At 43.0% G+C, this 22581-nt stretch overlaps 1 protein-coding gene across 6 annotated transcripts in view; it reads right to left on the bottom strand.

Annotated features, from left to right (window-relative positions):
- The window catches only part of DBF4B (DBF4 zinc finger B), a 30499-nt gene extending 13062 nt beyond the window's left edge, over window positions 1–17437 (bottom strand). The window contains exons 1-8 of one of the 6 annotated variants that reach the window (XM_053259315.1): window positions 17338–17437; window positions 15342–15441; window positions 14658–14830; window positions 13063–13245; window positions 6565–6615; window positions 5983–6052; window positions 3378–3427; window positions 2560–2596 (exon numbers count right to left, since the gene is read on the bottom strand). In XM_053259315.1, the coding sequence (XP_053115290.1) occupies window positions 2560–2596; window positions 3378–3427; window positions 5983–6052; window positions 6565–6615; window positions 13063–13245; window positions 14658–14830; window positions 15342–15378 (601 nt within the window). In that variant the 5' untranslated portion in view covers window positions 15379–15441; window positions 17338–17437. The other 5 variants (XM_053259314.1, XM_053259316.1, XM_053259318.1 and 2 more) reach the window with 5 other exon arrangements.
- Window positions 17438–22581: the final 5144 nt, after the last annotated feature.

Below are 22581 nucleotides of genomic sequence, written 5' to 3'. Positions count from 1 at the left end.
CTGCAATGGGAAGGGTCCTTGGCAGGACTTCCTTTCCATTCTACAAAATGTGCTACTTCTTGTCCTGCTTATTATCTGCAGCCCCCTTGTCCAGACTGATCCCCTTTCTCGGCCCAAACTATCTTATAGATCTCCCAGGCAGAACCAGGACTTTTCAGGTCCACACTGGCAAAACTAGAGACCAAAAATAAAAAAAAAGACATTTTGCAATGGAATGCAGTAGAAGGTTGGCGTCTGTACCTCTCTCCTCGGCTTGATACTGATAACAGAAGGGCTGATCATATCTTTGAATAAATACTTGGGAATACCTCAAAGAAAACTAACTGCAACTAGAAATGGTATGCATATGGTAACACACTCTTGGTCAGTTAAATGTAATCAGAGAAACTGCCCCTCAGCCAGAGTAGTTTCCCCTTCCCAACCATGAAGATTTCCTATTTTTGATTGCATATACTAGAGCCTCAACCCCTGAGGACTAGAATCCAGGGATAAAATCACATCCTTAATACAATAGATGTAAAAGGGACATCCCAGATTAACCGAGGTGCAAGACTCTGCATTGCCCTTAGCAAAGTTGATCTCACCAGCCTGAGCCCCTCTCTGTATGCGAAGCAAAGTGAAAACTGTTCAATTCTTTGAGGTGAACCACTCCATTTTGAGGTATAACCCCTCCCCCCAGCTCAGAACTAATGCTTCATTCAGCTTCATACAGTTCACCACCTACGCATCTATCTGTCATTCACAAAACTGTTCCCAGGAATCAAGACTGTGCTGATTCTCTTTACTTTGACCCTTAACCCCAATGCAAAGCCTAGATGGAGTGCGTGTTCCATGGATGAATCCCAGAGATTACCAATTCCGAAAATTTTTGGTCTAAAGAGCCAATTTCACTATTTTTAAGCTGTTGAACATTTTGGGTCTCTCAACACCTCACAAGCCACTAACCTACCTGCCAAGCGAATCTCTAAGTTTGTCATTCCAGCCCAGGAAGGCTAGAGGACAGGTAGATATAGTCCCTGCAATCACCTACTTTAGGATAGGGATTCTTTTTTCTCTCCTTCCATCACTTTTCTGTCTTTTATCAGTGAAGTCAAAGTCCCAAGCCAGGGACCCCTTAATTAGTAAGCTAAGGAGGCACTAAGCCCAGGAGAACTGCCCTCTCACATTCATCTTCTCTTTAACCCTAACCTCCCCCACTCTCTTGAACCAGTGCTAAAACCACGGCAGATGTATCTGGCCAACCTAGATCACAGCTGCAGTGCAATAACTTGCTTTGCCTATGCCCTCTTTTTCCAATCACTTGGTTTCCCCAATTCACTATTCGTCTTGTCAGTTAACGCCCTGCCTGTCTCAGAAGCGATCCCCTCAAAGTCTTGCAAAGCTAGCAATAGCGTTAACCTCGTGGATTTGCTAGGAGTCAGGCACTCCATAACTCTATGGTTACCCCATGCGTTCCAATGTTTATCATTGAATGCATTGCTTTTCTGTATTAATACTCTTGCAAGCGAGTTTAGTTTATCAAATTCCCCGTGTTAATTATTTGGTTTGCTAGTATCACGACCAGAGATTTTACTAATTCCCAATGAGATTGTATACTTTGATTGTTTAATAAATGAATATTTTGCATTAGAAGCTTGTCACCCCTGTTTGCATCGCTCCCACATCTACGCACAGGTTAGCCCTAGCTGCCAAGATCCCATAATAAACATGAATCTTGCCCCCACCATTGTCCCCTCTAAGATGTGTGTGTACAGTCACACTTTTTTTTTATGTCCACTCACTTAATTTTAGATCCCGCTCAGGTTAAATCAGGAAGGTGCCACTCTGAATGCACATGAGCACACACTGCTTTGATATTGACACCCAGAACAAAACTCATTCCGCACACAGAAGAAAAAAAATTAGAGAGAACAATGACCCCCACATGTTGTAAACCACCCAGAGACATAAGTTTGGGTGGTATAAAAATGTTAAATAAACAAATAAAATGTTGTAATGCCCTCCTGCCAGGTTCTTTGAAAAGTTCAGCACTGGAAGTTTTTCTAAGGTCAGAGTCTGTTTCCTTGAGGCAAGAAGCAACTCTCTGGCTTTCTCTCTTTTTAGAAGTAAAGACAAAGCACACACCATCAGGGTATGTAACCAAGTCACAAGCTGGAGTTGGAATACACACAGGACAATGAGAGTCTGCTTGTGACAGTACAGATCTGGAGTCTTCAGGGCGCTTTCCAGACTAGCTGCTCAACAGTAACAAAATGCCTCCTTTCAGGAAAGTCACATTTGAAATGTAAATAGCAGAAGGAGCAGTCTCGCAGAAACCACCCCAAAAACCAGCAACTTTTTAACGCCAGATATACGATGTCCTAGCTCTATATCGCAGCAACTAAATTCTAAACAAGGCACTGGAAATTTGAACAGCACCCTGCTGTCCATGTAGGGACTGTGACGTGTCCCAACTCAGGAAGTATGGAAGCACACTTCCGAGATACGATATGACCCCGTTGCAGGGTCTAGTCTGGAAAGCGCCCAGGACTACTAGTCAAACAGGACATCCACACTCACCTTTTAGAGACTGTAACCCAGAAGCAAGCAACTTCACCTAAACAAAGAACAAACAGTAAAAAAGGGCAAGACATTGAATCTGCAGCATACATGAAGAAAACTGGAAGACATACTCAAGAATGTACACTCGTGTAGCATATCTAAGATTCATGCTGGCTGAGCCTGGGGCACAGACAGTCTGCACAAACAATAGATGATGGCCCAGTGTTGCTGGTCAAGGAATGGACTTGCCGAGAAGGCAATGTGTGGAACCCTGAAATATGGAAGCCATTAACACATTCATGTCCTAGAACTAGAGAGGCCCAAGCCCATGGAAAAGCTGAGCTTTGGACTTTGATCTCTCCAAATTTGATCTGCTTGTCTATTGTTTGTCCTACAGTTATATTGTTCACCAGAAACATCTGCTTGTCAATAGGTAGTAGATAACTCAACACTGTGCAATCAAACAGCTGGAAAGAGCCTCAGGTGTCTCCTAGAGAAACCCCTGGTCTAGAGCAGGATAAAAAAACTGCTCTCAGTTGTGAGCGCTGGGCCTATCAGTGGGAGGCAAACAGAGACATCATTTTAACTATATACAGGTGCTAACCTTTCCTGACAAATTCTGTCGATCAGCCACAAGGAAGAAGCTGTTCATCTGAGAGGGTCAATCAATCCTGAGGATATACCGCCACTCCCCACCCCTTGTGGTAAGACAGGATTCCTTCTATCTAAGTTATGGTACTTCCCCCCATCCTCAGCCCTGCTTTATGAATTCTGCTGGGACCATAAGATTATGAGAGCCACACGGCAGAGCGTCTCCTGCCACTGCCAGCCGCTACCTTGGAAAAATGCTTCTTGGACTCCAACCGTCGTATGCAGGACAGCATGTCTGAGAAGGGAGGGGCACTAAGGATCCAACACTGCATTTTGTCTTCTAGAACAAGGTAGAAGATCAAGAAAAGAAGCACATTCCTACCAAGCAAATCCTCCTTCTATGTACACATGGCAAGAGAGGGGAAGAAGTGGAAAATAAACCAGGTTGCACAGTTACTTCCATTTAATTTAACAAACTCATTGTGAATCCCTATTAGATTTGCCAATGTTTCAAACAGGCACTGTAGCCATGCCCAGCTTGATCTGCAAACATTAGTGGATGACCATGCTCATCTCCCATTGCTGTGAAAAGCTAGAGCTTCACCTGTCAATTTCTGTAGATCAAGCACAGCAACAGAATAGGCTGAAGTTTTTCTGGTCAGTTGGCAATTCTAGTCCAACACATTTCACTCAATACTCATACTGCTTAAACTGGCAAAGGGGTTAAAGTGAGGTCCAAAGAAGTGTATGGACTCAGAGACGGGACTGACACAGAGACGGGACCTTCATTTCAGCATGGTTGATGCCTAACATTTTAGAGGCAAGACTTGCATGCTGTCTCTCCCTGCCCTCAGCTTCTCAGATACTTCTGTCCACCACAGAGATTATGGCTACTGCTACTGAAGGACACGGATGCAAGGGGAGGGAAACTCTGCAAGGAGATCTTCCCTGAGCAGTATATACTCCTGTTATTAATATTGTGTGTATCTCACTCAAAGTTCATCTAGAAGTAGCACACCTCTATGCATATCTATCACAGAAGTACCTAATTGCATCTACTTGTGTTCAATTGGCGGCAGCTTTTGTGGCAAGGAAGAACATCGTTTTTGAACTCTTGCCTCCTGGCTCAGTTAAGGCTAAGATTATCAACTGACCAGGACAAGTGGCTTGCCTCAACACATTGATTTCAATAGTGGCTCCATCTGCAAAAATCAGTTGCTTTTCATAGCCAGGAGTTAAGCATTAACAGCAGCTAATGTCTACAGATCACACTGCTGTTAAAGGCACAGGAGCAAGGCGGCGGCCCCAGCAACTCCAGATATATGAGTGCATGCCATTAAGATGTCCCCTCTTACAAAACTAAATAAATATCTGTATGCCTCTGTGCATGGAGACATGGAACCTGGCTTGGATATACTTAAGGACAAATGGAACCTGGAACTCACACACAAACTGTCACCAGCGCAATGGCAAGATATTTTACGTAGTGTTAAATGTAGCTCAGTGGATCTTAAATTGTGCCTTGTCCAACAGAAGATTATTTTCAAGGCCTACTGGACCCCTCTACACCTTAAGCGATTAAAAAGGGCCTCAAAGAGTAATGGCTGGAGATGCAATAACCACCATGCCAACTTAACACATATGTTCTGGGACTGTCCCATAGTGTGAGGATTCTGGAGGGAGGTTATTACACGTATGAATTTAGTGTTGGATTCATCCCTTGCACTGAAGGATCTGAACGCAGTGCTGGGGTATATCCCAACCGAGTGCGAACTAAAATCAGGGCCTAAACAATGGTTATGGAGAAGCTTACTGGTAGCCAAGAGATTAATACTGCGGCAACGGAAATCTCACACTCTTCCTAGGAGTGAGGAATGGGTGCATGATTTGCTCGAGTTAGCAGCACATGAAAAATGGGCCCTCATAAAGTAAACAGGAGCATAAATGGTCAGAAATCTGCGACAACTTTATTGAACTATTCTGCAATGGTGCATATCTCCTTCTCTCTTCCCAAAAATCTATCCCTTCTTTTCTCACCTCCTCCCAGCCAGCGCAGCGCACAAAAGGCTGGCTAGGGGAGGGAAGGGATGGACAGCAACAGGGAAAGAGGTATGTATAATACAAAATGTCAAAAAACATTAAATTTTTAAAAAGAAAGAAAAGAAATGTGGCAATGCTAATTAAGACCCACAAAGGGGTGTGAGGAAGGAGCTTTCTCCCCCACCCCCAGCAACCCTGCGTACTGATGAAAGCCTTTAGTTTGTTGCTCTGGCCTGCCACCTTCTGGCAAGGTAGAAGCATTGTACTCCTTTACTACAGAGAAGAGAGATTTTGTCCATTTTCTCAGGAGTACTTCCAGGTGCTTATAGCCTATATACACCCCTCCCCCGTGTGCTTCAAAATCGAACTCACACACTCTTGTTCGCACATCTCGGGGGTGAAAACACACAAACTGCAAGTTCTTACAATTCTGACAACAGAACAATCTCAAAAAATCCTTGCTATGAATTTAAGTAAAGCTAAAATCCAAATTTGTTTCAAACTAGCTGGTATGTTATTGCTTCCCTTCTGGGAATCTTATGAACTGTAGTCCTAGGAGGCATACCATGAGTTCTACTGGAGTTGTACTCCCACATGCACCGTTTAGTTCAAGATGAACAATGTGTAAGCAAAGGCACAAGATGAAGCCACAGAAATTAGTTGTCTCACAAGAGGGAATGGTGGGAGGGCAGAGTGAGGCAGAACCTCTGGCAGAGTCGTGCTTCCACTGTCTGGCCAAAGTGCTGCTTTACTCAGGCAGGATCAACCATGCAAACCCATCTGCCCCTGCTCTCATCAGAAAAAGGATACCATCTGTGTGCATAATCTGTACCCCCCACGATCGTGCATTAGCAAGGATGCTGTTGCCACAGGTGCTACCCTGGAGTGGGAGGAAAGCAGAGAACATTCAGGAGGATTGCAGACCACAGCCACTGGAACAGCTCACATGGGGGTGGGGGGAGAAGATGAAGATAATACTATTCAGAAAACAGTTGAGGGAACAAGGGAACATGATTAGTTATCTTGCGATTTCAATCCCACTATCTCAGAAAGGGATCTCCTTCCACCCATCTCTCCCTGGAGTGTCAGAGAGCATCACTTCTAAAGATATAGGGCCTTGGCTAGTGTACAGGTTACCCAGATCACCTTTTGATTAAATGCTTCAAGTTTTCTGCTTCCCCTGCAGCACACTGGCATGGCTGGCTTGCTGAAGTTACCTAGGGAATATCAGACAACTTTCTGCAGTGCACCTACATCCTGGACTGCTTGGGATGCGAGAGGCCTGCCTTCTAAATGAGGGGGTTGGATTAGATGGCCTTTGGACCACATTCCAACCCTATTTTAGTATCCGTACCAATGCTCCATCACACACCAACTAGTATACTGGCTCACCTGACTCCCAATAGCTTTTCGCAAGAACTCCTTCCCACGACTTATCAGGACCTATAAAAGTTGGAGGACAAAGCAAGAGACAGTGTTAGATGGAGAATCTGGTTTTACTGATCCCAGCAATGGAGCTGCAGTGCATCCCACCCCTTCACCACAAGCACCAGCCCCTATCCAGATTCCCTTTCATTTACTTCCTGCCACCATATAAAGCAAACTCCTTCCCACTGCCCCCAAATTAAAGCAGCAGGTTCTGGGCAATTTATGTCCATGTTTAATCAGTTTCAAGTATTTCATTGTAGGTTATTTGGTGCAATTATTTTAAATTAACAGTTTAATTCAAATTTGTCCATGTTATAACAAAGTTATTACGACAAAAAGATGAGGATATAAGACAAAAACAGAAACAAGGAGGATGAAGGGGTTAAGATAATTATTGCTCGGAAATAAACTTGGATTATTAAAACAAACAATTATTGAACTGGAAATAAACTACTTGGGTCACATTTAAGTCATCTTAAGACAGCATAAGAAGAGGAAGGAGGATAGACATTCCTCCTTGCTCCTCTGCCATTTCCACCTGGCAGCTTCTTCAAGGTCCCCTTAAGTATGACCCTTTGTTTTGCTTAAAAGTCAGACATATTGGCTGTGTCACCATAGAGATAGGTCTGAGGCATGATCAAAAGGAGAGCAGGGAACAAACAAAAGAAGAGCCATAGTGAGGTGAACACAGAAGTAGGCGAGAGGCTGGATTGGTCGCCAGGCCCCAAAATTCTCCACTTACTGGTGACCTTAAGAACAGCCTTGCTGGATCAGGCATAAGGCCCATTTACTCCAGGATCCTGTTTCACACAGTGGCCCACCAGATGCCCCTGGGAAGCCCACAAGCAAGAGCTGAGGGCATGCCCTCTCTCCTGTTGTTATTACCTTGCAACTGTTATTGAGAGGCATCCTACCTCTGAGGCTGGAGGTGGCCATTGATAGACCTCACCCATCCTTCATGAATTTATCCAACCCCCTCTTAAAGCCATCCAGGTTGATGGCTGTCACCACACCTTGTGTGAGAGATATGGATGCATGGCATCCATTACTAGATTAATTAAGGCAACAATTTCTTGAGGAGGAGAGAGAAAAGAGCCAGAGTAGTTAAATAAGTTTGCACTAATTACCTATGTGCACTGTTCACATTAGCAAATGTCTTTGTATCAAACTTGGATATTTTTAAAAACAACAACCAGAAGTTGCAGAGAATAGTTGGGACTTGACAAATGGATCTGCAAGTTCAAGGAACAGGATGCTATGAAGAGGGATGGAGAAGTTTTACATCTAGCAAGGGGAACTCCCATCCAGATGGCATCCTCTTAGTAAACATGCAGCAGTAGTAGTGAGGATTAGAAATGTGTAGGCTTGGATTGTTGGTTTAAAGTTAGACAACTGGTTTTTACCATAGCTTGTGGTCAGATCTGGAAGAGAATATGGCTGTGACCTACCTGTATGTTCCACCAAAATGTTATTGTGTAGTGGAAACATTTGCACCCAAGCTGAAGGCAAATGAGAGGCTTTTCTCTCCCGCAGTAGATGATATCCTCCTAGCCAGTCCAAAGATAGGAAGAAATGTTCATCCATCCGATTAAACCTCTACAGCTAATGAGGTTGTATTTCTTGTGTGTGCGCGCGCCTTGTTTATTTTCCTAGGCAATTAAACTGTATCTGGCAAGTCTTCACAAGAGAACAGGAACCTGCCTGCTGCTGGGTGAAGCTGCTGTGGGACAAAGACGGCAGCCATCTTCTGCATGTCTCATTATCCAGCCTCCACTGGGACAAGATGCAGTGAACCCCTACCCTCCTATTCATTCTTGGACTTCAGCCAGTAGTCTTTCCCAGCCTTGCCTGAAAATCATTGTTAATATTGATATGTTGCTTGGGGAGGGGGGAGTTAAAGGCAATTTTAAAAGGTGTGAGAAAATGGTTCTCAGTCGCAAAAGGGCTCAGAATCTTTAAAAAGAAAAACCACAAACACGCACGAAGAAGACACCAGCAACAGCCACTGGAGCGATGCTATGTCGGGCTGAATAGGGATAGTTGCTCTCCTCTCACTAAATATAGGAAAGACACTGCTTTAAAAGTGCTTGCTTGCCTGCCTAAAGTGCCATCAAGTTGGTGTCAACTCTTAGCGACCACATAGATAAATTCTCTCCAGGATGATCCGTCTTCAACTTGGCCTTTAAGGTCTCTCAGTGGTACATTCATTGTTGTCATAATCAAGTCCATCCACCTTGCAGCTGGTCGTCCTCTTCTCTTTCCTTCAACTTTCCCCAGCACTATGGACTTCTCAAGGGAGCTGGGTCTTCTCATAATGTGTCCAAAGTATGATAGTTTGAGCCTGGTCATTTGTGCCTAAAGTGAAAATTCTGGATTGATTTGTTCTATGATCCATTTGTTTGTTTTCCTGGCTGTCCATGGTATCCTCAAGAGTCTTCTCCAGCACCAAAGTTCAAAAGCATCAATACTTTTTCTACCTTGCTTCTTCAAAGTCCAGCTTTCGCATCCATAGAGTATCACAGGAAAAACCATTGTCTGAATGATTATAATCTTTATAGATGTAGATACATCACAGCATCTAAATATCCTTTCCAAGGCCTTCATTGCAACCCTACCAAGTGCTAGTCTGCGGCGTATTTGACTGCTGGATCCTTTATTGTTGATGGTCAATCTTAAGAGGCAGAAGCTATTCACCACTTCAATGTCTTCATTGTCAATTTTGAGGCTGGTTGCTGTACCCGTTGTCATTGGTTTAGTCTTCTTTACATTTAGCCATAGTCCCATTTTTTCCACTGTGTTCCTTGACTTTCATTACTAGAGCTTGCATATCATCCATATTCTCAGCTAATGGAGTGGTGTCATCAGTGTAGCGCAGGTTATTGATGTTTCTTCCTCCAGCTTTAAAACCACGCTCATCTTCTTCCAATCCAGCTTCTCTCAGTATATGTTCAGCATATATATTGAATAAATAAGGAGAAAGTATACAGCCTTGTCTTACTCCTTTGCCGATCTGGAACCAATCTGTTTCACCATGTTCCGCCTGGACTGTGGTTCCTGTCCTGTGTATAGGTTTCTCATGAGAACAATGAGATGTTCTAGGATGCCCATTTCCCCAAGGATAAGCCACAACTTGACATGGTCAATGCAATCGAAGCCTTTTCTGTAGTCAATAAAGCACATATTGACTACTTTTTGATATTCTTTGGCTTTCTCAGTTATCCAGCGTGCATCAGCAAGGATGTCTCTTGTTCCTTGGCCTTTTCTGAAACCAGCTTGAACATTTCCCTTTCCATGTACGTCTCTAATCTGTGTTGGATGATCCTGAGCATTATTTTGCTAGCATGTGAAATTAAGGATATTGTGTGATGGTTTGAGCATTCTGTTAAGTCTCCTTTCTTTGGAATGGGTATGTAGACTGACCTCTTCCAATCTGTTGGCCACCGTGGTGTTCTCTAAATTTGCTGGCATAGTTTGGTTAGAGCTTTGACTAGTTCTTCTTTTGTTGCCTGCCATATTTCTGTAGCTATCCCATCAATTCCTGCAGCCTTCTGACTTGGTAATGACCGGAGTGCTGATCTAACTTCATCTTCCCATATTAGAGGTTCTTCCAAGCAGGGAATATCTTCTAGAGTACCTTGGATGTTGACGTCCCTGCTGTACAGGTTTTCAGTATACTCCTTTCATTTCTGTTTGATCTTCCCTGAATCAGTTACTATCTGCCCTTTGGCATCCCTTAACATACCAATTCAAGGTTGGAACTTCCTTCTGAGTTCAGAGATCTTTTGGAAAACTTGCCTTGTTTTTCCATGTCTATTTCCATCCGCAAGGTCTTTACAGATGTCATTGTAGTACTGCTCCTCGTCTCTTCTAACAGCTTTCTCAGATTCCCTATTAAGTTCCTTCCTGAGGTCTTTCTCTTTCTTGACTTTGGCTTCTCTCCTCTTCTTGGCAACTTCCACCATCTGTTCTGACATCCATTTTGGTTTATTCTGTTTCTTGGTCTTTGGCAGTCTCTTTTTGCATTTGTCCTTAACAACTTCTTAGATTTCATTCCACAGTTCCCCTATCAATGAGGTTCAGAACTTAAAAGCAGTTTCTGATGTTCTCCTTGAAAATGGTGGGTACATTCTCAATATCATATCGTGGAAACTGGATAGCTTTGTTTTTCCGCTTTAGCTTGACTTGGAACTTGCACATAAGCAGTTTGTGATCTGTTCCACAATCAGTCCCTGGCCACATTTTTGCTGTTATAACTGAGCTCTTCCACCTCCCTGCACCAATAATGTAATCAATTTGATTTCTTTATACTCCATCTGAGGATGTCCATTGCTGCTGTCCAACATAGGTGCCTGCTTGCTTTGGCTGGGCAGCTGGGATGACCTTCATGCCTTGGGTGACCCTACTGGGTCCATCTGCCTCCAGCACCTTCCTGTGTCGCTGCTGTCCAATATAGGTGCCTGCTTGCTTTGGCTGGGCAGCTGGGATAACCTTTGCAGCCAAGACCAGATGGCATCTACCCAAGAGTTCTGAAGGAATTCAAACGTGAAATTGCTGATCTCCTAGCAAAAACAAGTAATTTGTCCCTGCAACCAGGCTCTGTACCAGAGGACTGGAAAGTAGCTAATGAAACGCCCATTTCTAAAAATAGATCCAGGGAGAAACTGCAGGCTGATTAGCTTAACTTCTGTGCCGGGTAAATGGATGGAAAGTATACTTAAGGACTAAATTATTAAACATATAGATGAATAGGCCTTGCTGAAGAAGAACCAGAATGGCTTCTGCAAAGGCAAATCTTGCCTCACTAATCTTTTGGAGTTCTCCAAGAGTGTCAACAGGTATGTGGATAAAGGTGATCCGATTGACATAGCATACTTGGACTTCCAAAAAGCTTTTGACAAAGTTCCCCACCAAAGGCTCTTGAGTAAACTTAGCAGTCATGGGATAAGGGGACAGGTTCATGAGTGGATTGGTAACTGGTCAGGAAATGGAAGGTAGGAATAAATGGAAGGTTTTCACAATGGAGGGAAGTAAGAAGTGGAATCCCTCAGAGATCAGTACGGACCAGTGCTCTTTAACTTGTTCGTAAATGATCTAGAAATTGGGGTAACCACTGAAGTGGCCAAATTTGCAGATGACACAACTATTTAGGACGGTACAATCCTCAACAGATTTGGAACAATTCCATAAGGATCTCTGGTAGAGTTGGCAACAAAATGGCAAATGTGGTTCATTGTAAGCAAGTATAAAGTGATGCATATTGGGGCAAAACACCCCAACTTCACATATACACTGATGGGGTCCGAGCTGTCAGTGACTGACCAAGAGAGCGATTTGGGGGTCATGGTGGACAGCTCATTGAAAGTGTCGACTCAATGTGTGGCAGCTATGCTAGGGATCATTAGGAAGGGGATTGAAAATAAAAATGCTAATATTTTACAAATCTATGGTGCAACCACATTTGGAGTACTGCATACAGTTCTGGTCACCATATCTTAAGAAGGACATTGTAGAACTGGAAAAGGTGCAGAAGAGGGCAACCAGGATGATCAGGGGCCTCAAGCACCTTCCTTATGAGACAAGGCTACAGCATCTGGGGCATTTTAGTTTGGAAATGAGGCAAAAAGAATTTGGGAAAAGAGGGAGACATAATAGAGGTGTATAAAATAATGCATGGAGTAGAGAGAGTGGACAGAGAGAAATTTTTCTCCCTCTCTCACAACACTAGAACCAGGGGTCATCCCATGAAACTGAAGGCCGGGAAATTTAGGACCGACAAAAAGAAATATATTTTAATACAGTGCATAATTAATCTATGGAATTATCTGCCAAGGGATGTGGTGATGGCCACTAGCTTGGATGGTTTTTAAAGGCGCTTAGACATGGAGGATAGGACTACCAATGGAGTCAATACTGGTCTGGTGGCTGTGGGCTACCTCCAGCCTCAGAGGCAAGATGTCTCTAAATATTAGTTGCAGGGGAGCAACAGCAGGAGAGAGGGCATGCCCTCACCTCTAGCCTGTGGGCTTCTCAGAGGCATCTGGTGGGCCACTGTGTGAAACAGGATGCTGGACTAGATGGGCCTTGGACCTGATCCAGCAGGGATTCTTCGGTTAATACAGTTGACCTCATTTAGCAGAGCTATCAACCAGTGCTCCCTCTACCAGCAATTCCCAGATGTTGTTGACTACAACTCCCATAATCCCCAAGCAAAAGCCATTGCAGCTAGGGATTCTGGGAGCTGTAGTCAACATCTGGGAATCCCTGTTAGAGGGAACACTGCTATCAATTAATTTTGAAAGCACATAAGACAGTCATTGAATTAGCTGTAGTACAGCAGTAGAATACTCTTTACACTAAAATTATTATGTACTATTTTTAAGAACTTGTCCATCACAAAAAGGGGAATATGGACTTTCCCTTATGTGAGACTTCCAATTCTGATCCAAGACCTTGGAATCTTACAGTATCTGTTGATCTGCGTTCGGGACCTCTGCAACCACTTCCAGGTCCTGCAGAGGGCCATGTTCCAACCTGGGTATCCCTCGATACAGCACTGTTTTGCTTCTCTGCCCACTTTTTCTGTTTGGCCTCTTGGCTACTGGAGACAACATAGGTCACTTCTTTACTCAGAAAACTTTCAACAACCTAGAGAAAGAAACAAAGGAAGCAAAGATTGTTTAATGTCTGTTTGCTGAGAATGGGGATACCAATGACTTTTAAATAAACACTTAAGACCCATTTATTTAAGCTGGCTTTTAACTGAACACTTGACTGTGGAAATGTTTCTGCTAGTTTCATTGTGTTTTATTGAGCTGCTTTTGACTGTCATCTTGGTTCCTCTGCACATGCACACACACTGCCAACATGATTGTATTTTTTGCTTTTATGTTATATTTTAATGTCCACTGCTTTGTGTAAAATATTTTAGAATGGCAGGATTCAAATATTTTAGAACAAGTTTATGTAATTGAGGTGTCCCAATGTGTGCCCCTTCACCCATAGCAAATTTGATTCAAATTGGTTAGGTGGTGCACACGTTAGCCCACTTGCACCTCAAATGTTCATATGTCTGCCAACTTGAATCGGGGTGGTTGACATCATCCTAAACTACACTGTTGAGGTGTCCCTACAACTGTACCCAATTTGGTTCACATTGGTCCAGGCATTTGCGAAGCTGATAGTAAGACACACACAGAATGCAGGGTGATCTCATAAGCTTACTTTCCTTAAGGAAAGTAGGCTAAAAAGGAGGAAGAAGATACAACAGCAAATACAAGACTGTTCAAGAGCAAGACATTCCACCCCTTGCTGTCCATGGTTAAAGTGCTTGTATGCAGAAATAAACACTATACTTATCAACATATTCTTCCTGTGATCAGAATTCTGGGGCACCCGAGAGTTTTGTATTATGGTAGGTAATCTTTATTACGGTCTTTGAGCAGCCAAGTAAACAGAGAAACAATTCAAGCATATATCTACAAACTTGCTTAAGATTACTTAGTATAAGAAGTGCTAAAAGTTAATACTACAATAATAGAACTATAAGCTGAAATATAATAAAACTAAAAGAAAAACATTATTTTTTATTATTATTATTATTATTATTATTATTATTATTATTTTGATTTCTATACCGCCCTTCCAAATACGGCTCAGGGCGGTTTACACAGAGAAATAATAAATAAATAAGATGGCTCCCTGTCCCCGAAGGGCTCACAATCTAAAAAGAAACATAAGATAGACACCAGCAACAGTCACTGGTGGTACTGTGCTGGGGGTGGACAGGGCCAGTTACTCTCCCCCTGCTAAATAAAGAGAATCACCACATTAAAAGGTGCCTCTTTGCCCAGTTAGCAGGGGATTATAATTATAATTATAAAGTGAGCAAAGCAAAAAGAAATTGAATAACTAATGCAATGATGGACCTCATAGAATATTAGTTCTTGTTAAGCTCTGAATGCCCAGAGATGAAAGTTTGGGAGATATATAAGTTAAATAAATAAAATAAAATGGGAGTTTCCCCTATTTAGCCAGAGAATCAATCCTACCATACTCACCCCACCAAGTTGTTTCACACTCTCTGCCAGAAACCTCAAATTCTTGTTACTGGGAGGGAGGTCCAAGTAGAAAGATTTCCCAGCCAAAGGACGGCTCCTGACTGAACTTGCAGCTTTCCATTGCTCCCGAGTTGGTTTGAGTTGACTGTTCAGGTCTTGGCAATCCACTCTAGCTACAAGAGGTATGATATGAAAGTAAGGAAGTCATCTCTTTCAGTGTTACTCTGCAACTATCACGTTCTGCCATGTCTTCACAATTATCCGTGCTGGTGAATTTATACACCCACTTCCACATATTTCATCCTCCAATACTACATCAAGGGACTCAAATGTAATAGGCTGTTGGCTAAGCAATAGCCTCTGTTTGCTCACTAGCATGTTCCTCCCCAAATACACTTCCTGTTGGACAAATGTGAAGTTCCAGAATATTCATGAACAAGGCAGAATCTCTTTTAAAAATATGTAAGTTTCTTGTGTCATTCGAGCATGCCTGTCATGGAGCATTAGCATGCTCTGGTGGTGGGTGAGGACAGGCAGTTTAGGAATTACTGCCAAGGGGCCTTATGGAAGAAAGCAACAGAGAGGAATCTATGAATGATGTTTCATTTTAGAACAAGCTATCAATTCCACCTGCATAGGGAATTCTGTCTTGCCTAGAGATCATGGGTGCATACACTCACTCACCTAGACTTTGCCACTGGCAAAGTTCCCAATCAGCCATGTTGGCAGGGCAAGTTGGGCCAGGTCAACAGAGTCTTCAGCTGAAAATGTCACTTCAAAAAGGCTACAATACAAGCAGAAATAGCAGGATGGAGGCTGCATACTACTGGCAAGTACATTTTATTTATTTATTTGATTTATATATATACCACCTTTCCTAAAATGGCTCAGGGTGGCTTACACTAAAATAAAACACAAAAAACAATTAAAAGCAGATTGAAGTTACAATTAAAACTAGATAACTTTAAAAGCCAGGCTAAAAAGATCAGTCTTTAAGGCTCTCCTGAAGGCCTCCAAGGAAGACAATCCTCTTATACCCACAGGGAACATGTTCCGCAACCCAGGGGCAACATCAGAAAAGGCCCTATCTCTGGTCACCAACACAGCTTCCTAACTGGAGCCAACGTGATGTAGTGGTTAGAGTGCTGGACTAGGGTTAGGGAGACCAGAGTTCAAATCCTCATTCAGCCATAAAACTAGCTGGGTGACTCTAGGCCAGTCACTTCTCTCTCAGCCTAACCTACTTCACAGGGTTGTTATGAAAGAGAAACTTAAGTATGTAGTATACCGCTCTGGGCTCCTTGGAGGAATAGCGGGATATAAATGTAAAATAATAATAATAATAATAGCCACCATTTTCCTCTCAGTCTAGAGGCAAGTTGTTCCAGGGATTTTAAAAACAACAACAGATAATTATTATTCTTGAGACACAGATGAAATAAAGTTTTGTTATAACCAAACCCACAGGATGTTCTCTCATTTATGGTGGGAACAAAAAACAAAAACGCTCCTAACCACAGCTGTGGGGCGGGGGGGGGGGGCGGAGAGAAAGGAGCTGCGATACCTTGAAGAGTACTATATACATATTTCGACATAGACTTTTGAGATACACCCCCGTCTCTTGATCATGTGCACTCAGCAAATATTCAAAGTACTCCCGATTTGCTCAAGTGGAGAGAAACTTCAGGGTTTCTCGGAGAAACCTACAGGGCTTGATTTCGTTTTGAATAGCCGAGAGCTCTAGAACCTTACCACAGCTCCGTAACTCCTGCTTTGTTTTCAAATAAGCAAGCCCAGCCATCGGAAGCAAGTAGACTCCCTAAACAGGCAAGATATCCCTGCATTAAAAGCCTAAAGGGAGCAACTACCTCCCAAGAATGATTCAGCCAACTCTGAATCATGTGTTGTCTTTTCTACACATTCCAACTGCAAAAACTGCCCCTTTCTCACACATCTACAGAGCCTTAGCATCGCAGCCTCCACGCTCTTGGGCAAAGTTGCTGATTAAGGAAAAACATACAATACATAACAGCTAAGAACCGCCAACTCCTTCTACCAAGTCCCCAGCTCTCTTCAGGCAACACTTTAGGCAAAATCACATCAATGAATCGGGTTGCCACCTTTAACGGAAACTATTCCTTCCCCATTCGGATCTCCATGATTACTTCCAATAGTTACCTGGAGATTAATACTGATTCCTGCAGACCAGTCCTGGAGAATTAGCATAGCAATCCTATCCTCGTTTAGGTGATCCAAAGAGCCTAAACTCATAACAATCCACACACGGGAATCTGGGGGCAGGGGAACCGTTTTGCAAGGCGAGACAACTCCTCCACACAACACAACAGAGATACTGGGCAGAAACAAATCTAGTTTACTCAGATCCAGTCCCGGAGAATGCAAGCAACTGCAATTCACCATGCCTTGAGAAATCAAGAGCCTTATTACTCCTCGTACCTTCCTCCTGGCGCCAATTCCGAGCTTAATCTTGCTTCCCTGAAATCGACCCAGAATCAAATTTTACTTTTCTGGTTCCGCTCCCGCGGCGCAGTTTGTAAACTACGGCATCCCGGAAGGTGCAAACTAAGTGAAAAGGGGAAAGGCTTGGGTGGTGGGAAGTTTGCAAAGAAAGTGCAAGGTCTTGGAATGAAAGACATCAAAACTCCTCCTCCACACTCACCAAATGAAGTTAAAGCAATGCTTCGAATCTCCGGAACGCAGACCCGTAACCTCCTTCCCGTGCCAGAGTGGCCACTTGGCAGGGATACTGTGACAGGCAGAAATTCAACAGGTGAAAGTCGTCAGTCTCCCAATCAACGTGCCTTTCATTTCTTTTTCATTAGGGCCACTTCACACAATCCTTTTAGGGCTAAGCTTTGGTGCTGAAAACAGGTTCCCATATTGCAGAACAGTACCCTTCTGCAACTGGGTTGTTACGCAGACATCCATCAGAAACTATAGGCTCATGTGGTGCAAGGGAGAAGTAGTGCACATGCACTGCATGCAGATGGTCCCAGGTTTCGAAGTGGTCCAATACATTTCATTTATTTATTTATTTATTCGATTTTTATACCGCCCTTCCGAAATGGCTCAGGGCGGTTTACAATTAAAACAGAAAACATTAAAACCAATAACAATTAAAACAGAGATATAAATATTAACACCTCATCTCAGATTTATATTTGAGATGAAGGACAATCACACTCACACACACACCCCAGCAGCACATGTTCAGCATATGTTCAGAATTCTCAAGCCTATGCTGCTGAGGCAGCAGTGGAGATCTCCAAGCTCTCAGACAATGTCATCAGAGCAGCCACTGGTGGCATGGGCATTCCTAACTCTTTGGGTGGCATGGGGGAAGTGGGCAAGGCGGGGGAAAGAACAGTGTGCACACCAGCAGGATGAGGAAGGGTGGCATCAGTGGACGGCAGGCTGTTGCCCGTGCTGATGGGGTCTGCCACTTGCTGCCCCCAAACCCATCCCTGTGCCTGCACCTGACTGCCTTTCCTGCCTCATGAAAGGCACACTCCTGCCTGGGATCTCAAAGTAACAGGATTAATTTGAGAAAGACTTCTCTGCCTGAGGCCTTGGGGAGCCAATGTAAGGGGAAAAAGTTCCAATCATATTAGGTAAGGTAGACCAATGTTCTCAGTATAAAGTGGCTTCATGCATACATTCATGTCCTGCCTCCCTCACATTCTCCTTGGCTTCTTTCGCCAACGTGTCACCCTGTCTCCAGAGTTAGGGTTGCCAGTTTTTCAGCCAGCTGCTATGGCTGTGCCTTGAACAGCAGCATAATGTGCATACATTTTGCAGAGAGGGAAACATGCTTAGTTTCATGCAATGAAAAGCATCACCTGCTGATTTATACACATCAGATTGCTGTTAAAGGCCCATTAGTAGGTCAGGCTCATTTTTTCCTGGTCAGGAAGTAGGTGAGGCAGAGCTTCTATGCCTTGTATAAAGGTACGGCAGAAAGAAATTTAATGGATGACGCTTTCCCCATTGCCACAACTCTATGCTTGAAAAATCTGAAGCTGCTGGATTTCTGCCTGTCATGCAGCTATGAAAAGGCAGGAGAGAAGCTTTGCTAGCAATTTAAAAACTAAAGGCAGATGAGAACGTAGGAAGCTGCCATCATAGGTCCATTTAGTTCAGTATTGTCTACAGAGACTGGCAGCGGTTTCTCCAAGTTTGCAGGCAGGAATCTCTCTCAGCCCTATCTTGGAGAACAATTTATGGAGAGATTCTAGAAGTGGGTTTCTTAAAACCTGAAAAACGCTACAAACACCGCACTTCACAGTACTTGTTGCAACCCGGTCACCCTATTGCTCTCTTTAAAGAGAAAAAAGTCCCTTTCCATTTATGGGAAACAAGGTGGCGCTTATACCATCAAGTACTACCACTTAATGCGGCTAAGCCATGGCTCCCAGAGGACCAGCAAGAGTGCCCTAAAATCACCTGCAAACAGAAAGCTAGCGAGCTAGGCAAAACATTCAGGGAAACCCACTCACATTTCTTAAAAGAGTGTGTGGTAGCCAAAAGAGTGTGGCAGGGAGTAAGCAAGCTGTTAGAGTGGCCGGATTTGGAAAAACAGACTTGGGAAGAACTAACCTCGGGTTTGAGCAATAGAACCTCCTTTCAAGGTCCCAGAAAGAAACCTTCAAGGAAACGGGACGGAACAGGTGCCCCCATACTAGGGAATTGGAACGTTCCTCTTCACGTAATCAGGTTAGTAAACTTGTATGTCATTTATGCAATGCTCGTGCATAGGAATAGGGAGGGAAGACGCGACCAAGAGGTTCACGCAGATGAGACAGTAAATCTCTTCTGGAAAAGTTTGTATGGTTATGTGCAAAAAGACAAGAGTATCTCTTCTAAACAGCAATGGGACAAATTGTGGAAATGGACGTCGGACGTAAACACCCCCCCCCCGATTACCTGATGTGCCTTGTAATCCCCCACCCACGAGTTACAGTACTACCTGCATATACTTCATAACTTGTGTGTTTCCAAATCCTTGTGTGTAAATCTTTGTAGATATATCATGTACAAACAACCACTTTGTATATAATTGTGCTTTGGCAACGTACTGTATGCTTTGGTAGTTTGTTGGTTCAATAAAAAAATCTTGTCCTATTTTTTTTTTTAAAATATTGTCCTATCTTGGAGATGCCAGGGAGGGAACTTGGAACCTTCTGCTCTTCCCATAGCGGCTCCATCCCCTGAAGGGAATATCTTACAGTGCTCACACATCAAGTCTCCCATTCATATGCAACCTGGACAGACCCTGCTTAGCTAAGGAGACAAGTCATGCTTGCTACCACAAGATCAGATCTCTTCTCCAAATGTCTGAGGTTAAGGGTAAGTAATCTGTGCTAAGTGATCTGGAGTTTATGCTTTCTAAAGTAGTAATCTGAGTAGAGCCATTTGACTCAGCATAGCTCTGGACAGGCCTGTTTCTCCCCTTTCCTCCTGCATTTCTGAATAATTCAGAATGGATGGAGAAGTGTCAACATTGCAAGGGTTAATGACAGCTCACTTTTAATCTTATTTGTCCATTAATGTCCATCTTATTTTGTCCATCAGGTCAGCTTTGAAAAGCAAGTAGGTTTGTGCTTCCACTCAGGACTACAATTGCAACCTGTACTAGAAACCCTGAAGCAGCCATTAAAAAAAAAAAAATGTGGGGTGAGGGGGATAGGAAGGAACTCTGCAATTCTGTGAAAGGATGTGCTCTAATCTAAACAACTCTTATTCAGGTTTTCTTTCTGCAAATTCTTAGTGGTCTGATCTTTTGCATTTCTACACAGAAGGAAGTCCAGCTGAGCTTACTAAAGTCACAGGGTAGAAAACACAATCATAATGTGCACCAGGAAATTAGGAAAGAAACAATATTGATCATAAGAACACAAAGAGAGCTTTGCAGGATCAGTCTAATTCAGCAGCATCTTGTTTCTAGCAGTCTCCAAAGATTTCTGGGAAGCATATGATATTCAGGTGTTCACTGCCTTTGAATATGGAGGCTCAATTTAGCTATCAGGATTAATAGTTGTGATTAGACTTCTCCTTCAATTTGTATTGTGTTTTATTTAAAGCAATCCAAGTCAATCACCTCCCTTCCATTTCATGTTATAGTGAAATACCATGTTAATTATTCATTGTGGTACTTAATTTTGGTTTTGTTATTTTGTCATTGTTGTTATTTCTATCAGTGTATGCAAATTTTAAAAATGTCAATATATCTTTGGAAAAAGAAGAAGAAACTAGCAGTGGTAGACTGGGTGAAAGTGTATAAAACTAAACTTAATCCAGGTTAAATGCAGTTGATAATGATTTGGGATTCTGGGTCAAACAAAACATGTATGCCAGTGCATGCTATAGAGGTATGCTTCCAACTGGAAATGCCTCTTCTTTGCAAACAAATAGTACAGGGGATAGGTGGGTGACCTCAGTCCCAGTTAGGATGGGAGTGTGCAGAAAAGGCAGGTTTGTTCTTTCCTCTTTTGCCATAGTCCCATCAGAGATCACCTACTGAAGCAGCAGTAGTGAAGTAGCAGAGGAAATTGCCACTTCAGGGACAAATTGTTATTGGGGATGGGATTTTCATTCAGGGGGGAAATGACTGGATCCCGATTATCTCTGGAAATTTCTTCTCCTGTATGAGCCCCATGGCACTTAAGATCTGATAAGGCACTGCTTTGATTTTTCACCTCTATACAAAGGCTGACTTTACTGCACTAGGAGCAGAACCTTCTTTGTTGCAGCCCCATTGTTGTGGAAGTTCCTAGCAAGAGAAATCCATGCAGCCCTGTCCCTGCTAGCTTTCCAAAAACTAGAAACAATGCTTTGCTTTGGTTAGTCTCTGAAGGTTAACTACTTTCTCTTTCTTGCCCCTCGATGGCTTTTGTTGCTCTGCTGGTTTCTTCTTGTTTCCTTCTTGTTGGTTAGTTTCTTTAAAGGAATGTGCTGTTTTATTGTTTTACTGTTTTTTTTAAAAAATTATGTATTTTTGAAATTAATGTAAGGCAGTATATAAATGCCATTAAATAAATATCTTTGTTGAAGAGAAGAGTTGGATTTAAAAATCACTTGAATTGTTGCAGCCTGCCATTAGAATGCAGGGGAGACCAAGATGCAAGGACTTTCTGGGGATTAGTTGATGGAAGGCTGCTGAGTTTTATATATTTATGCGGCCCAATCCTATGAATGCTTACTTGGAAGTTTGTTTATTTATTTAAAACGTGTATAGGCCGTCTTTCCATAAGTTCAAGAAAGCTAGCATTAAATCTCACTAAATTTTACTGTCAGTATATGTACCCTGAGCTCTTGTCTTTGCTGCTACGGTACCTTTTGGGGGATACGAAAGAGCTCAGTGTCAATCACATTATAGAAAAATCCTGGGTTTGTTTTGTGCGCGAGGCGTCACTTCCGCCGAGGGGGCACAACAGCTTTCAAAATGTGTGTCTGGAAGCTCGGCACTATGTCTGAGTTTGTATATAAGTCTATATTCTCACTCGCTCCCCCCCTGCCCCCCGGCAACCTTGCCTTTTTGAGCATGCGCTGCATTGCATTACGCCTTTGGTAAAGGCGAAGTATTTGTTTCCTTTCATACTTTTGTTTCTATGGTTTCCTTTCGCTCCTGCAAATCCTTTGCAATACGCGTGAGCACTCTTCCATATCACGTAGCCGTAGACAAAGAGATAAGGGGAAAGAACAAAACCAAACCAGGACGGCTTATCTGCATTGCCTCTCTGTAGTTAATTTCTGGGTTTATATTGGAAAAGCCATTTTTCACTTTTTCCGGGGGCAGAAGTTGGAGTTACCCATAAAAATCAATGGAGAAACTCAGGGATTTGAACGTAGCTGTAATTTAGCAGAAGCGTGTCTACTGTCTCCCAGGGGTGGGGGAAGTAGTAGC

Source organism: Hemicordylus capensis, chromosome 6, assembly GCF_027244095.1.
Source record: "Hemicordylus capensis ecotype Gifberg chromosome 6, rHemCap1.1.pri, whole genome shotgun sequence".
In the NCBI taxonomy this organism is placed as follows: domain Eukaryota; kingdom Metazoa; phylum Chordata; class Lepidosauria; order Squamata; family Cordylidae; genus Hemicordylus; species Hemicordylus capensis.
This window is presented reverse-complemented; position numbering and strand designations above follow the sequence as displayed.